Raw genomic sequence first — 18,040 nt, 5'->3', positions numbered from 1 at the left:
AAAAAAAAAAAAAAGAAAGTAGGTCTTGCTCTATTGCCCAAGCTGGTCTCAAACTCCTGGCCTGATGTGCTCCTCCCGCCTCAAGCTCCCAAAGTGTTGGGATTACAGGCATGAGTCACCATCCTGGCCAGTAGACATTGTTGAATAAATGATTGCAAGCATGAAATAGGCCTAATCCTAGGCCTGGGGTAGTGGCTCATGCCTGTAATCCCAGCACTTTGGGAGACCGAGGCGGGTGGATCACTTGAAGTCAGGAGTTCGAGACCAGCCTGGCCAAGATGGCAAAACCCCATCTCTACTAAAAATACAAAAAAGTAGCCAGGCGTGGTGGCAGGCGTCTCTAGTCCCAGCTGCTGGGGAGGCTGAGGCACAAGAATTGCTTGAACCCAATAGGTGGAGGTTGCAGTGAGCCAAGATCACGTGACTGCACTCCAGCCTGGGCGACAGAGCCAGGTGCTGTCTCAAAAAAATAAATAAATAAATAAACTGAGAAATCAAAACATAGTATATTTAGCATGTTATTTAGATATTTTTGAAGCGCGAATGCAGATGAAACACCTGAAAGCATTGGAGTGGTGAGCTCTGGCATTTGAAAGTAGAGAGTGGGGATGAGGCAGGACTCTGCTGTCTTATGTTCTAGACCCTAAGCAATGATTTCACTTTAAAGCTCTGTGCAGGTATTAATTTGATAGAAGCGAGAATTTAACTAACAAAGGCATTTTGTCTTAAGAGACAGTTACACAGAAAGGTGGTAACAAAATTATTAATACATTATGCAATTCCTAGGCTTCTTTGCATTACAAGATACCTTTTGGAAAAGTTTAATTATGTAAAGACAGTAATAATTCTTTCTTTCTTTTCTTTTTCGTAGACAGGGTCTGGCTTTGTCACCTAGGCTGGAGTCCAGTGCTACATTCTTGGCTCACTGCACCTTCTGCCTCCCAGCCTCCACTGATCCTCCCATCTCAGCCTCCTGAGTAGCTGGGACTATAAACACACACCACCACACCTGGCTAATTTTTGTATTGTAGTAGAAATGGAGTCTTGCCATGTTGCCCAGGCTGGTCTCGAACTCCTGGGCTCAAGCGTTCCGCCCGCCTTGACCTCCCAAGATTCTGGGATTATAGGCATGAGCCTCCACTCCTGGCAAGACATTAATATTTCCTATAGCTACGATAAACTTTTCTTTCCATGAAAAGATTACATATTAACAATATATGATTTTCTATCTTTCTAGCTAAAAATATAAATTAATAAGGTTTTGCTAGATTCATTTTGGTATAAGGACAGGGGCTTTTGTGAGCCTCATAATGTTTAGTTTTAAGAGTGGTTCAGTCAGGACTAGGAATTCTCTTAGCCTTCTTTCTGATGTAGCCTCTCCCTTCCTTTTAAAATCCTCTTTGTTCTTTCTTACACATTGTGTGATACTTAAAGATTAAAGAAAGAGCAAAACTGACTGAGCCAGATGGGGTGGTGTGCTCCTGTAATTCTGGCTGTTGGGAAGTTAAGGTGGGAGGGTCACCGGAACCCAGCAGTTCAAGACCAGCCTGAGCAACATAGAACCCCATCTCAAAAAAAAAAAAAAAAAAGTGCTTGAAAAATCTGGTAGCCTTTTTTTGGTTGAGAGGTGGCAGGTGAGGCTCGGCATGGTGGCTCATGCCTGTAATCCCAGCACTTTGGAAGACCAAGGTGGGTGGATCACAAGGTCAGGAGTTCGAGACCAACCTTGCCAACATGGTGAAACACTGTCTTTACTAAAAAAGTAGAAAAATTAGCCAGGCATCGTGGTGCATGCCTGTAATCCCAGCTACTCAGGAGGCTGAGGCAGGAGAATTGCTTGAATCTGGGGGGCGGAGGTTGCAGTGAGCTGAGAGCACTCCACTGCACTCCAGCCTGGGTGACAGAGCAAGACTCCATCTCAAAAAAAAAAAGAAATGACAGGTGTCCAAAGCCAAGCACTTCCCTTCTGGCTGGCATCGGGAGGCAGGGCACAGATTTCACTACCGCAGCTGCAGCAGTTGGGGCCGATGGAAATGATGGCTTCCATTCAGGTCTAGGCAGATTCTCTGAGCCCCAGAAATCCTCTGAGCTGTGCTGGCAGCTCTGTTCTGCAGCGCAGACAACTCTCTCTCTCGTAGGCATGCAGAGTAAAACCATGTAGCTTTAATTGTTGTGTTTTTCTTTGCTCTCAAAAATTAAAACAAGGCTGGGTGCAATGGCTCATGCCTGTAATCCCAGCCCTTTGGGAGGCTGAGGAGGGCAGATTGGTTGAGCTCACGAGTTTGAGGCCAGCCTGGGCAACATATGGAGACTCCAACACTACAAAAAATACACTTAGCCTGGTGTGGTGGTGCACGCTTGTAGTCCTGGCTATTCCAGAGGCTGAGGTGGGAGGATCACTTGAATCTGGGAGGCAGAGGTTGCAGTGAGCCAAGATTGTATCACTGCACTCCAGCCTGGGCAATAGAGCCAGACCTTGTCTTAAAAAAACAAAAACAAAAATAAAACAACAAAATTTAAAAAACGACTTAAACCAGCATGTTTTTGTTTTTTAGATGGAGTCTTGCTCTGTTGCCCAGGCTGGAGTGCAGTGGCATGATCTTGGCTCACTGCAACCTCTGCTTCCCGGGTTCAAGCGATTCTCCTGCCTCAGCCTCCTGAGTAGCTGGGACTACAGGTGTGCACCACCATGACTGGCTAATTTTTGTATTTTTAGTGGAGACGGGGTTTCACCATGTTGGCCAGGCTGGTCTCGAACTCCTCACCTCAAGCGATCATCCCACCTTGGCCTCCCAAAGTACTGAGATTACAGGTGTGAGCCACCATATCCTGCCAGAACCATTTATTTATATTTTATTTTACAAATTTTACAATCGTAGTTTGATCCACCTTATCTAGATTTTTCCAGGGCACAGATTCCAGTCCCCTGGCCTTTGAGGAATGTGGGTGCCAGCGAGTCACTTGCTCCCTGTTGAGAACCAGTGTCTGTCTCTCAACCAGCTTTGTGTTATATACTTGTTGCCTATGCTGGAACTCCCTTGAAATATTAAACATTTTGTTTACTAGCGTAAAAGACGACCCCTCAGAAGGCAGTCAATTGCATGTACTGATAATGGAAATGAAGGCAAAAGTCAAGTGTTTTAAAACAGCAGTTATTAGGCAGAAGATAGCAATTTAAATAGATTAAATTGTAGTCATTAGACTAAATGGTTTGCATCTGTGTGAAATGGTTCATGTGACCCCGTTTTTTTGAAGCAATCATATGCTATCATAGTTGCGATTTGAGATAATTTGAGGGCGTCTCAGGATGTATCCCTTGCTACTGTTAGGGTCTGTTCTTTATTCATTTATACAACTGGCATCTAAAAACCTATTATGGGTTAGGTGTGGGGGGTTATAGTGGCAAACCAAACAGACTCTGCCCTCATGGGGCTTATGAGATATGTACACAGCATGCCATCAGATAGGGATGAGTATTTTGACTTTAAATAATTAATTAATTCATTTTTTGAGACAGGGTCTTTCTCTGTTGCCCAGACTGGAGTGCTGTGGCATGATCATAGCTCACTGCAGCCTGGACCTCCCAGCCTCAAGCAATCCTCCCGCCTCAGCCTCCTTCGTAGCTAGGACTACAGGTGCTTGCTGCCACGCCTGGCTAATTTTCAATTTTTCACAGAGACAGGGTCTCAGTATGTTACCCAGGCTGGTTTTGAACTACTGAGCTTAAGTGATCCTCCTGCCTCAGCCTCTCAAAGTGCTGGGATTACAGGTTATGAGCCACCAGGTTTTGCTGCATTTTGATTTCAGACAGAGAGATCAGGGAGGCCTCTCTGAGGACGTAACATTTGAGACAAAGACTTGAAGAGGAAGCAGTTTGAAGGTGGAAGGAGGAGAAAGGAGGCAGCGTGAGATGAGATTTGAATGGGAGCCAGGAGCCAGGCCATCAGGGTTTCATCAGAGAGTGGGAAGTTTGGATATATTTTAAGTGCCATGGGAAAATATCAGGAGGCTTTAAGCAGGGATGATGTGATCTGATTTTTATTTTATTTGGTTCTGATTTATGCTTTAAAAAGATCCCTTTGACTTCTCCACGAAGAACAGATTGGAATATGAATGTGGAAGCAAGACACTGTTTCCCTCCTTCCTTCCTTCCTTCCTTCCTCCCTCCCTCCCTCTCTCCCTCCCTCCCTCTCTCCTTCCCGTCCTCTCTGCCTCCCGTCCTCCCTCCCTCCTGTCCTCCCTCCCTCCCTTCCTCCCTCCCTCCTGTCCTCCCTCCCTCCCTTCCTCCCTCCCTCCTGTCCTCCCTCCCTTCCGTCCTCCCTCCCTCCCATCCTCCCTCTCTTGGTCACCCAGGCTGGAGTGCAGTGGCACGATCTCAGCTCACTGCAACCTCTACCTACTGGGTTCAAGTGAGTCTCTTGCCTCAGCTTCTCAAGTAGCTGGGATTACAGGCATGTGCCACCACACACGGCTAATTTTTTGTATTTTTAGTAGACATGGGGTTTCACCATGTTGGCTAGGCTGGTTTCAAACTCCTGACCTGAAGTGATCCACCTTCCTTGGCCTCCCAAAGTGCTGAGATTACAGGTGTGAGCCACCACTCACAACTGTAAGACACAGTTTCTATTCAGTAACTGCAAATGCTGGTGCCCTGGATTAGGTAAGATGCATAGGAGAGGGAAATGGTAGCTTTGAGATGTGATTTGAAGACAGAGTCGGTGTCTTTTTTTGTAGTTGATATGGCTTAGCTGTGTCCCCACCCAAATCTCATCTTGAATTGTGGCTCCCGTAATTCCCACATGTTGTGGAAAGGACCCAGTGGGAGATAATTGCCTCACAGGAGCAGTTTCCCCAGACTATTCTCATGGTAGTGAATAAGTCTCATGAGATCTGATGATGTTTTGTTTTTTTTTTTTTTTTGAGATGGAGTTTCACTCTTTTGCCCAGGCTGCAGTGCAGTGGCGCAATCTCGGCTCGCTGCAACTTCTGCCTTCCTGTTTCAAGCGATTCTCCTGCCTCAGCCTTCCGAGTATCTGGGATTACAGGTGTCTGCTACCATGGCCGGCTAATTTTTGTATTTTTAGTAAAGACAGGGTTTCACCAAGTTGGCCAGGCTGGTCTCAAACTCTTGACCTCGTGATTCACCCACCTCAGCCTCCCAAAGTGCTGGGATTACAGGCGTGAGCCACTGCACCTGGCACTGTATCTGATGATTTTATAAGGGCTCTCATTCTCTCTTGTCTGCCACCACGTAAGACATGTCTTTCAGCTTTCACCATGACTGTGAGGCCTCCCCAGCCATGTGAACCTGTAAGTCCCATTAAACTCTTTTTCTTTATAAATTACCCAGACTCTGGTATGTCTTTATCAGCAGTGTGAAAATGGACACAGTGTGGGAGAGGAACGGGGTCTTACTCTGTGGCCTAGTCTGGAGTGCAATGGTGCAAAGAATGCTCACTGCAGCCTCAGCCTCCTGGGCTTAAGTAATCCTCCTGCCTCAGTCTCCTGAGTGCATGGCTGGGACTACAGGCATGCGCCACCACACCTGGCTAATTTTTAATTTTTTTTTGTAGAGACAGGGTCTCCCTATGTTGCCCAGGTTGGTCTTGAACTCAGGCTGGGCTCAAACGATCCTCCTACCTTGGCCTCCTGCAGTGCTAGGATTACAGGCATGAGCCACTGTATCTGGCCAGCATCTGTCTTGCTGATGGCTTAATGGTATCTGTTTTCATATATTCAGGTGTGTGTGTTTATATATAAAAGAAGAATTAACTGTGATTATTTATTTAGCCCCTTGAGTTTTCAGACACTGTTCAACCTCATGTTATCAATTTAACACAACTTGATGCATAAAAAACCTAAATGCAGTTATTCATTTCCTTCCTGATGGGTATAAAAATGTCGGTAAATTATTGATCACAAAGTATTTTGCTTTCACAGGCATATAAATATTTAATCCTTATAGTAATTGACATCTACATATTTTACCTTCCTGAGTACAGGCATCTAAATTAGACATCCAAATCACTGATAACTATATATTTCGATTGCATGTGAGGACCAGTGAAACAATTTAAGTGTGCAATTGGTAGGCAGTCATATAATTCACAGCCCCAAACTTTATATCTAAAAATGTAAATACAAATTCCTCAGACTCCTTTTTTTTTTTTTGAGATGGAATCTTGCTCTGTCACCCAGACTGGAGTGCAGTGGTACCATCTTGGCTCACTGCAACCTCCGCCTCCTGGTTCAAGTGATTCTCTTGCCTCAGCCTCCCAAGTAGCTGGGACTATAGGCATGTGCCACCATGCCCAGCTAATTTTTGTATTTTTAATAGACATGGGGTTTCACACTGTTGGCCAGGCTGGTCTTAAACTCTTGACCTCAAGTGATCCACCTGCCTTAGCCTCCCACAGTGCTGGGATTACAGGTGTGAGCCACCGTGCCCTGCCTTCGGATTCCTTTGTAAACTGATGAAGCCATTTAATCAGTAAATCTAGAGAAAAATATCCAGGGGCATTTATATGTTTTTTTTTTCTTCAGTAAGAATGTCTTGAAAGCTGGCAGTCTGCTTTGTTTTTTGTTTGTTATTTTAACTGAGCCCCTGCTCTGTGACTGATGCTTCAGCTCTCTCTGTCTTAGCCAGGATGGTTCGAGCTCCATTGTGGGTACAGTGCTAGGGAAGCAAGAGTGAGGGGGAGTGATGCTGGAAAGGAAGAAAAAGACATGAAATGCACTTGCATGTTCATCATAGCACTGTTCATAAGAGCAAAGACATGGAATCAATCCAGGTGCCTATCAGTGGCAGATTAGATAAAGAAAATGTGGTATATATATACCATGGAATACTATACAGCCATAAAAAATAAGAAGATCATGTCCTCTGCAGCAATATGAATTTAGCTGCAGCTGGAGGCCATTATCCTAAGTGAATTAGAATTAATGCACAGATACTGCATGTTCTCTCTTATAAGTGGGAACTGCACATGGGGTAGCAGGGACATAAAGATGGCAACAGTAGACACTGGGGACCACTAGAGGGGAGAAGGAGGAAGGGGGGCAAAGATTGAAAAACTGTTGGGTACTATGCTCAGTACCTAGGTAACGAGAACATTCATACCCTAAACTTCAGCATCACGTACATGTACCTCTTGAATCTAAAAGCTGAAAAAAATTGGCTGCGATTTTAGCGTTTTGCCAGAAGCATACACACTGCAAGGAGGAGGACCTGCCGATTTCCGTGTGGGCTGTTGTCAGGATGGTAAAGCTGTTGATCAGAAACCTGCCCCGGGAGTCACAGAGCTCATTCTTCAAGCAGTATGGGAAGGTGCTGGAATGTGACATCATTAAGAATTATGGCTTTGCCGGTGCAGTGGCTCACGCCTGTAATTCTAGCACTTTGGGAGGCCGAGGTGGATCACGAGGTCAGGAGTTTGAGACCAGCCTGTCCAACATGGTAAAACCCTGTCTCTACTAAAAATACAAAAGTTAGTCAGGTGTGGTGGCGGGCGCCTGTAATCCCAGCTACTCAGGAGACTGAGGCAGGAGACTCTCTTTAACTCGGGAGGAGTTGCAGTGAGCCGAGATTGCACCATTGCACTCCAGCCTTGGTGACAGAGCAAGACTCCATCTCAAAAAAAAAAAAAAAAAAAAAAAAAAAAGAATTATGGCTTTGTGCGCATAGAAGACAAAACTGCAGCAGAAGATGCCATGTGCAACCTACACCATTACAAGCTTCATGGGGTGAACATCTACGTGGAAGCTAGCGAGAATAACAGCAAAGCCTCAACCAAGTTGCATGTAGGCAGCATCAGTCCCACCTGCACCAAGGAGGAGCCTACAGCCCAGTTTGAGGAGTGTGGTCTGGTTGTCGAATGTGCCATCGTGAAAGATTATGCCTTCGTACACGTGGAGCAGGCGGAGGATGCAGCGGAGGCCATCAGGGGCCTTGATAACACAGAGTTTTAAGGTGGGATGTGTGTGGGCTGAAATTCCGAGCTGCGGTTGTGCATGAGAATACACCCTTCATGGTACCCAGTCTCTGGGAAGTTCTTGGCTCTGTGCGTTCAGCCCCTCAGGAACCGTGGACCTTAATTTACCGTACTAAGTTCAGACCTTCTCTTTCTTTTCTTTCCTTTCCTGCCCCTTTTCCTGTTCTTCTGTCCTTCAGCACTTCTGTAGCTTCCCACTCATGTTCTGTTCTTCCAGCAGGCCTCATTGTGTGCAGAAACTGTGGTGGGGGCCTGTGCTGTCTCCTCCCCACCTCCTGCCACTGTTGGATTTGGGATTGATCTTGGTGAGAGTCTCACTGCCCCTGGGTCTCTTTTTGGTTTAAAGGCTAGACCTACAGAGTTGGGTCACTTTTTTTCTTTCCAGTGAAATAAATGGTTTTTCAACTTAAAAAAGTTGAAAAAATTATATAAAGACAAAATTAGGCTGGGTACCGTGGCTCATGTCTATTATCCTCGCACTTTGGGAGGCTGAGGAGGGTAGATCACCTGAGGTCAGGAGTTCAAGACCAGCCTGGCTAACATAGTGAAACCCCATCTCCACTAAAAATACAAAATTTGTCTGGGTGTGGTGCATGCCTGTAATCCCAGCTACTTGGGAGGCTGAGGCAGGAGAATTGCTTGAATCTTGGAGATGGAGGTTGCAGTGAGCTGAGATCATGACACTGAACTCCAGTCTGGGTGACAGAGTGAGACTCTGTCTCAAAAAAAATTGGCCAGGCGCAGTGGCTCATGCTTGTAATCCCAGCACTTTGGGAGACCGAGGTGGACGGATCATGATGTCAGGAGTTTAAGACCAGCCTGGCCAACATGGTGAAACCTTGTCTCTACTAAAAATACAAAAATTAGCTGGGTGTGGTGGCGCGTGCCTATAGTCCCAGCTACTTGGGAGGCTGAGACAGAAGAATCACTTGAACCCAGGGGGCGGAAGTTGCAGTGAGCCAAGATCGCACCACTGCACTCCAGCCTGGGTGACAAGAGCGAAACTTGTTTCAAAAGGCATGAGCCACTGTGCCAGCTAATTTTTGTAGTTTTTGGTAGACACTGGGTCTTACCATATTGACCAGGCTGGTTTTGAACTCCTGGCCTCAAGTGATCCACCTGCCTTGGCCCCCCAAAGTGCTGGGATTACAGGTGTGAGCCACCGTGCTTGGACAACTAGGGTATACTTTTAGCCACATGGGCACAATTTAGTCTTTGAGGAGCACTTAGTGATTGGACTCATATGACATCTGGTGATATTGGAAAGTGTCAAACAAGTAGTCTCTACTTAGAATGAGATGCTTAGCTGATGCTGAGCAAAAGCATGGATCCAGAAGGGATGACATTGAAATCCTTCTCTACTATCTCCACCCAGCCCACCCAGCCCCAGAATGCACACCCTCCAATGGTAAGTGTGCATGTTGCCATAAAACAGTAAAACTATTGAGGCTGAAGGGCTTCTGGGGTCATCTGAGTTAGTTGTCTGCCCAGTATACACGTGTTGCTAGTTTGCTTTAAAATGATGTCTTTAAATTTCCTCTGTGATCAATAACTGTAAAACCCCTGGTTTTTGAGTCTCAAGTCTTTGACACATGATTGACCTGGGTGGTCCATATTCCCTTTCTTTTCAAGGTAACTAAACACTAGTTTTTATTTTCATACATGATGTTCCGCAGTTTGCAACCTTCCTAGTCAAATTGTCCCAAAGTTTGAAGCAAAGGCAAACGATCACATTCTAAATTCCCAGGTTTCCCACTTTCAGCCTCTACATTTGGTTTTCCAAGCAGTCCCTGGTTAAGTCACCAAAAGATTGAGAGGAGTTGAAGTCATAAAGACGAAAGGAGCATATTTGATTTTTGGGGCAACCAAGTTCCTTTGGCTTTTGCTCAACCTGTAACACTGATCTCCCCGCCAGGGCCCTGTCTTTCAAGGGTAATAGTGACATTTACCAACAGGATACCATCCTGCTCAGACAAGTCGTAGATTTTCTCAGTCATAGCCTGGGTGTGAAATGGGGGTTGATAATGGCATTAGTGGAGTAAAGGGTGGTGAGTTTTAGCACATGGGAAAGTTTGCTGGGCTTACATGTAAACTGGGGTCTTTTTTTTTGAGACAGAGTCTTACTCTGTCATCCAGGCTAGAGTGCAGTGGTGCGATCTTGGCTCACTGCAGCCTCTGCCTCCTGGGTTCAAGCGATTCTTTTGCTTCATTCTCCCAAGTAGCTGGAATTACAGGTGCCCGCCACCATGCCCAGCTAATTTTTGTATTTTTAGTAGAGGTGGGGTTTCACCATGTTGGCCAGGCTGACTTCGAACTCCTGGCCTCAAGTGATCCACCTGCCTCAGCCTCCCAAAGTGCTGGGATTACAGGCATGAGTTGCCACAGCTGCTCCTTTTTTTTTCATTTTAGCTAAGATCAAGTGTTTCTCCTTATCGTTGGTTGCATGCAGTCGTACCTCCTGTGCCTTTTCTTGCTCAGCATTTTGTCACTATCTCTTCCTCCCCTTTCTCCTTCTGCCCCTCACGCTTAATTGCTTCATGCATTTCTGTGATGAATTTTACCAAGTACGTATCTTTATTGTAACACTCTAGCATGCTCTATGTTATAGTATATTATTCCTTGGAAGAAAGAAGCCAAAACTGATTTACATTAGTCAAACAATTATTAAATATCAGCTTGACAGAAAGAACTTCTGTCTTTATGAACAATGGCAGGTCTAATTTTATACATTTTCATACTTCGGAGAGATAATAGTGACTTTTTTGGCAGGGAGAGGGGTGAAGTGAGGCATGTCGTAACTCTCTACCCTCAATTGCTTGAGAAACTAGAGTAATGGAAAAACCTTGGGTCTGAGACTACTGGTCTGAACCTGTGAAATCAGACAAGTTGTATACTTCCCAAGTACAATGGTGAGACAGGCGTTGGATGGGCATTCCCATTCCAAAAAGGAGAAATATGCAAGAAAGGGGTAACAGGGCCCAAGAAAGTCTAAAACCCGACAAGGCAAACAAGATTCAATCTTCAGGCTTGAGAATCATCTTCTTTGACTTCATGTCCTGCCTTCTGGACACACTGGGATGGGCACTGGACCCCAAAGGTCTTGTGTGGCCCTGCCCCATAGTTTAGCTGAGTGTAGCCCACGTGACAGCTCTCGGGTGTCTGTGGCTCCCCGAGGCTGGTGTTGCATACTGGATTTACAATTCTGAGGTCTCAGGGCGACCCTGCCTTCATGGCTCCCCAAATCATTGTCCTATTGGGAACTCTTTGCAGTGCCTCTGCCCCTGTGGCAGTTCTCTTCTTGGTCCACAAGGCTCTCCAAGGAATCCTTTGAAATCTCTCTGGAGGTAGCTATTCCTCCACAGCTTTTGCAATGTATGTACATGCAGAGTTGGAATCATGCAGGTGTCACCAAAATTTGCCACGTACACCTTCTGGAAGGGCTGCCTGAGCTAGATCTGGGCCACTGGAGCCATAGCTAGGGTAGCCAAGAGACACTGCACCAGAATACAGGGAGCAGAAACCTGAAGTGAGCCTGAGCAGCAAGCCCGCAGTAAATATTGGACCGAATTCATTTCCACCACCTGTTAGATCTCTGACATTGGCATCATTCCTTAATATTTTTAAACTTCCTTTTTTATTTGTAAAATGGAAATAGAAAAACAGTTTCTTTAGCGTTTTTGTAATGCTTGAGTATAATTCGTGTAAAGTCCACAACACACTGCCTGGGACAGGGTGGATGGCCAGTACGTTGTATCCTGTGACTTAGCATCCTGCTCTTGTTCAGATGAGCTGCTGTACAGAGCTAAAGAGCAGTGGCAATAGGATTATAATATTGCCTTAGCCTGTTTTGTGCTTCTGTAACAGAATACTGGAGACTGGGTAATTAATATGCAACCAATTTATTGGCTCATGGTTCTGGGGGCTGGGAAGTCTAAGATAGAGGGATCATCACTTGGTGAGGTCCTTCTTGCTGTGTCATCCCATGATGGAAGAGCCAAAAAGAGTGGGCGAGCAAGAGGTTGGACTCATAGCCTCAAGCCCTTTTATCATCAGCCTTAATCCATTCAGAATGTTAGATATAGTGAACCCCAAGTTTCTCTGCAAATAAACACTGTGTATGTTCAGCTCTCTTAGTCTTTAATCCTCCATTTTAAAGTTTAACTTCCTTGTAGTTTCAGTAAACAGCCTTTTTCACCAGTTCTAATCAGTAGTTCACATCTGTTCCCCCAATCTCCTGCCCCATCCTAACTCATCCCGGTCACCTGCCCCAGTCACCTGCTTTGACCCCTGCTTACCTGCTCGTAACCATCCTTCCCGCCAAACTACCCATCCTGCCACTGTGGTTCATACCCCTCCTCCCTTTAAAATAGCCAATCGGAATTAGACTAGACTGTGCTGCCTAACCCTAGCCAATAGGGGAATGACAGCAGTGGGGATGACCTCCGTCAGGCATAAGTACCCCTCCCCTCCTTGTCCAGATGTGCACTCACCGTTGTTCAATCTGTGAGCCGCACCCTTCTATAGAAGTAAATTGCCTCGCTGAGGAAGTTTATATTGAAGTGCTACTTCTTTTGCGGCATCGAAAATTCTACTTATAACAAGAGGGTGGAGCCCTCGTGACCGAACCACCTCCCGTCAGCCACACCCCGCAACACTGTTGTTTTGGGGATTAAGTTTCCAATACTTGCTTTTTGGGAGACACATTCAAACCATAGCAAATATATTTAAAAGCTGTACTAATTGAGATGGTTTTTTAGGGGTGGAAAGTTTTTTTTCTTCTTCTTTTAAATAGGTTACCATCTCCCTTATTAGTCTAAAGCATCCATCTGTCTTGGAGAGAATAGGATTATTGCAGGAGAAAAGTTTGACATTCGTATTCAATTTTGACAATCCTAATAGGGTCTTTCCTATAAAATAATGAGAGCCTTCTGAAGTCAGACTATTCTCTTGAAGGGATTTAAAAATGTCTTTAGCTCCTCCTTGAACATAATAAGAATGAAGACTGGAATACTCAGGGCTTAGATTTCTCCTGCCGAGAACCTGCTGCTTCCAGCAATGACAGCTTGGTCAGGAGCCTTGACACTCGGTGGCTGAAGGAAGGGGAGTCAGCCCCGTGTCTTTTAGTCTCAGGTGTTGGGAAAAGAACCAGGAGAGAGCAGGAGAAGAGGATGATAGGTTGTTTTTTATATTTGCTCTTGCCAACCCCAAATCCTGCTTTGGGGATAGCTTTTGAAGATGGGACTTTAGAAATATCATGGTAAGTTGAGGAAACCACAAAGACAGGTTTTGAGCTGAACTAGTTATTTGGGTAGATGGGCTGGCCAGGCAGCAGGCCTGTGGTCTGCTTGACAAGATTTTGTTTTTGTTTTTGAGACAAAATCTCACTCTGTCGCCTAGGCTGGAGTGCAATGGTGCGATCTTTGCTCACTACAGCCTCCACCTCCTGGGTTCAAGTGATTCTCTTGCCTCAGCCTCCCAAGTAGCTGGGATTACAGGCACCTGCCACCACACCTAGCTAAGTTCTGTATTTTTAGTAGAGACAGGCTTTCACCATGTTGGCCAGGATGGCTTTGAACTCCTAACCTCAGATGATTCACCTGCCTTGGCCTCCCAAAACACTGGGATTATAGGTGTGAGCCACCACGCCTGGCCAAACTTTTAGTTTGTGTGTGTGTGTGGTTTTTTTTTTTTTTTTTTTTGAGACAGAGTCTTGCTCTGTCGCCCAGGCTGGAGTGCACTGGTACAATCTCGGCTCACTGCAACCTCCATTTCCTGGGCTGAAGCAGTTCTGCTGTCTCAGCTCCCAAGTCGCTGGGATCACAGACATCGCCACCATGCCCGGCTAATTTTTTTGTGTTTTTAGTAGAGATGAGGTTTTATCATGTTGGCCAGGCTGGTTTCGAACTCCTGACCTCAAGTGATCCGCCCCCGTCGGCCTCTCAAAGTGCTGGGATTACGATTACGGCATGAGCCACTGCACCCGGCCAGCTTTTGGTTTTTAAAATTATTTTTCTTTGCAATTACTGGTTATAGCAAGATAACTTTTTTTTTAAGACACAAGGTCTCCTATGTTGTCCAGGCTGTTCTTGGTCCTCCCTTCTCAGCCTTTCAAGTAATATTGAGACACTTACTAAATATAAATGATTTCCCTTATATTACAGATAGGGCATCCTTCCATTTCAGCCTTAAGCACCAGCTCCAAGAAGACTTCTTTGACCTGATAGATTCCATATTATAGGCTCTCATAGCATTCATTTAAAAAATTTTTGAATTTGTTTTTTTTGAGATGGAGTTTCGCTCTTGTTACCCAGGCTGGAGTGCAATGGTGCAATCTCGGCTCACCGCAATCTCCCCCTCCTGGGTTCCTGCCTCAGCCTCCTGAGTAGCTGGGATTACAGGCACGCGCCACCATGCCCAGCTAATTTTTTGTATTTTTAATAGAGACGGGGTTTCACCATGTTGACCAGGATGGTCTCGATCTGTTGACCTTGTGATCCACCCGCCTCGGCCTCCCAAAGTGCTGGGATTACAGGCGTGAGCCACCGCGCCCGGCCCAATTTTTATTTTTTAAGAGACTGGGCCTTGTTCTGTTGCCCAGGCCAGAGTGCAGTGGCGTGATTGTAGCTCACTGCCATCTTGAACTCCTGGGCTTAAGCAATCCTCCTGCCTCAGCCTCCCAATTAGCTAGGACTAGATGCATGCACCACCATGCCCTAATCAAAAAACAACTTTTGTAGGTGTTGAGTCTCACTGTATTGCCCAGGCTGGTCTTGAACTCATGATCTCCACCCATCATCCCTCCTGGGCCTCCCAAAATACTGGGATTATAGGCGTGAGCCACCACCCGGCCTCTCAGCATTTCGTCACACTTTTGAGTTCTGGTGCTATAGTTACTAATATGATTGTTTGTTTAACGCCTGCCTTTTTCACTGTACTGTAAGCTCTGTGAGAACAAGGCATTTTCTGATTTTGCTCATTTTGCTCGCTGTTTAGCCTCTTAATACCTAGCACGGTGTCTGGCCCCGACCTCAATTAATGCTGTGCCTTTCTGAACCGTGAAATGAGATTTTTTTGTGGGAAGAGAAGTGACCTGTTCCATTTGGCGACAAGAGGGGGCAGCAGAGAGCTACCAGAGTAGAGGCCTCTGGTTTGTCTTTTGGGTTAGCAAATCCAGTTTGTTAGGCTGTTTAATCAGGAGTGGAGGACAAGGTGCAATGTCGAAGAGGAACCAAGATGCAAAAGAAGGGGGATTATCTGGAAGAAGAATGGAATAAAAGGGAGGTACTCCGAGCTGGAGTTAGCTGGAAGGGGGTCTCAGCTGTGTGTGGTCCATAGTCTGTGGCCAGGCATCCTGCTTCCCTCTAGGGCTTTTGACAGTTGGAAAGCATCTTGCCCCAGTATTCCTGAAAGCCCTAATGATGGAGACAGATGTCTTCATGGAAGCTTATGCACGGCAGGTGGGTAGTGGTCCCATCCCTTGTACAGGACATAGAACGAGTGAGATTGGGCTGTGAGACATGGGGAAGAAGTAGGGAAGGATGGAAATCAGCATTTCCTAGGTAGCCTCTGTGTCACAGGCACAAAGGAGTCCAATATGGCCAGTATTTTCTTTATTTGAAAGATGAGGGTCATGGCTCAGAGAATTTCAGTAATTTGCCCAAATAATTTCATGGCTAAACTCAGTTTTCATCCCTAATTCCCTTGGCTTAAAAACCCGTGTTCCTTCTCATATACTCTGGTGACTTCGTAAAGATTTTAGTAATGGCTCTTTTTTACTTTATGTGCCTAAAGAGAAATAGACCCTTCTCAGTTATGTGCCATATTGGTAGATTCAAAATCTATACTAGAAATTATTATTCCTATTTTTAGATTTGTTAGCTTATGGGAAATTTATTAACATAAAATGTTGCATTTTAGGCTGACAGCATAGAATCTCTGTCAACCATGACTGAGAATTTGAAATGTCTGACTTCTATATGGCATGTCTATGAGGGTCACAAACTGCAAGAATTAGGCCAGGAATGGTTACTAACACCTATAATCCCAGCACCTTGGGAGATGGAGGCAGGAGGATCACTTAAGCCCAGGAGTTCAAGACCAGCCTGGGCAACATAGTGAGACCCTACTTGTAAAACAAATTGGAAATATTAGCTGGGCGGCCAGGCTGTAGTGGCCCACGCCTATAATCCCAGCACTTTGGGAGGCCGAGACAGGTGGATCACCTGAGGTCAGGAGTTTGAGACCAGCCTGACCAACATGGAGAAACCCCATTTATACTAAAAAATACAAAATTAGATGGGCGTGGTGGTGCATGCCTGTAATCCCAGCTACTCAGGAGGCTGAGGCAGGAGAATTGCTTGAACCCAAGAGGCAGAGTTTATGGTGAGCCAAGATCATGCCATTGCACTCCAGCCTGGGCAATAAGAATGAAACTGCATCTCAAAAAAAAAAAATAGCTGGGCATAGTGGCATGAACCTGTAGTCCTGGCTACTCAGGAGGCTGAGGAAGGAGGATGACTTGAGCCCAGGAGGTCAAGGCTGCAGTGAACTATGATTGTGCCACTGTACCATGGCCTGGGCGACAGAGTGAGACCCTGTATCAGAAAAAAGAAATTGCAAGAATTGTCATCTTGATTTTACATCAAAGGGTACAAACCTATGGTTAGGGGGTTTTGGTCGAAGTGTTAAGTAAGTGAATATTAATGTAGGGAATAGGATCTCTGCTCCTGGATCATAAGCCAAGATTAGAAGCACCATAAAGTGAGTTAAATAATTTCTGACTGGGCTGGGCATGGTGGCTCACGCTTGTAATCTCGGCAATTTGGGAGGCCAAGGTAGATGGATTGCTTGAGTCCAGGAGTTCAAGACTACCCTGGACAACATGTCGAGATCTGTCTTTACAAAAAATACAAAGAATTATCCAGGTATAATGGTGTATGCCTATAGTTCCAGCTACTCGGGGGGCTGAGGTGGGAGCATTGCTTGAGGCTGCCTGGGAGTCGGGGGTTGAAGTGAGCTGAGATCGTGCCACTCCAGGCTGGGGATAGAGCAAGACCTTGTCTAAAAAAGATGATTTCTGGCCAGGCCTGGTGGATCACGAGGTCAGGAGTTCAAGACCAGCCTGGCCAGCATGATGAAACCTCGTCTCTACTAAAAATACAAAAATTAGCTGCTTGTAATCCTAGCTACTTGGGAGGCTGAGGCAGAATTGCTTGAACCTGGGAGGCAGAGACTGCAGTGTGCTGAGATCATGCCACTGCACTCCAGCCTTGGGTGACAAGGACTCTGTCTCAAAAAAAAAAAAAAAAAGATTTCTGACCTTGAATATAACTACCAGAGAAGAAACATTCTTGTGAAATCTCTAAGAGAGGATTTCTAACCAAATCCACCCTGTTGTAGGTATCGACTGTATTATGGCTTAAGTACTCCAGTCCAAGCCAGTCTTTAGCAAAAGTTAATCTCCTGATTAGCAAATTGAGTATGAGATCGAGGTCTCAGAGCCTAAGGCTTTAGGGTGGAGGGGCAACAACTTTGGAAACTGAAAACTCTGGTTATTTATTTTTTTGAGGCAGAGTTTCGCTCTTGTCGCCCAGGCTAGAGTGCAGTGGCACGATCTCGGCTCACTGCAACCTCTGCCTCCCTGGTTCAAGTGATTCTCCTGGTTCAGCCTCTGGAGTAGCTGGGATTACAGGCAGCTAATTTTTATATTTTTAGTAGAGACGGAGGTTTCACCATGTTGGCCAGGCTGGTCTTGAACTCCTGACCTCAGGTGATCCACCCACCTCGGCTTCCCAAAGTGCTGCAGGCGCGAGCCACCGAGCTGGGCCTGGAAACCAAAAACGGTTGAAGTCAAGGGGAAACCAGGCACACTTCTTTTGTTATCTAGTAGCAAAGGAAGAGAATCTTGGAACTGAACATGTGTCAGAATTTTGGCAGAGAGAAATATGTGATTTTATCGAAAAGTAAATAATGCTTTGGAAGAAAATACATTCTTCTCATTGCAAAGAAAGACTATGGGGGAAAAGCAGGGTTTTTTTTTTTTTCTTTTT

General features: G+C 45.6%; 2 protein-coding genes across 3 annotated transcripts in view; both read left to right on the top strand.

The window, feature by feature from the left end:
• FUT10 (fucosyltransferase 10) overlaps nucleotides 1-18,040 on the top strand; it is a 108,198-nt gene that overhangs the window by 35,842 nt on the left and 54,316 nt on the right. The window lies entirely within an intron of this gene.
• Nucleotides 7,259-8,405, top strand: LOC108309686 (RNA-binding protein 4B-like). Its single transcript, XM_017536123.2, has 2 exons — nucleotides 7,259-7,372; nucleotides 7,663-8,405. The coding sequence occupies exons 1-2, from the start codon at nucleotides 7,259-7,261 to the stop codon at nucleotides 7,966-7,968; spliced, it is 420 nt and encodes a 139-aa protein (XP_017391612.2). The 3' UTR covers nucleotides 7,969-8,405.

The sequence above is a fragment of the Cebus imitator genome, unplaced genomic scaffold, assembly GCF_001604975.1.
Source record: "Cebus imitator isolate Cc_AM_T3 unplaced genomic scaffold, Cebus_imitator-1.0 Scaffold5, whole genome shotgun sequence".
Taxonomy (NCBI): Eukaryota; Metazoa; Chordata; class Mammalia; order Primates; family Cebidae; genus Cebus; species Cebus imitator.
The sequence above is the reverse complement of the archived record's forward strand: the minus strand, read 5'-3'. Positions and strand labels throughout refer to the sequence as shown.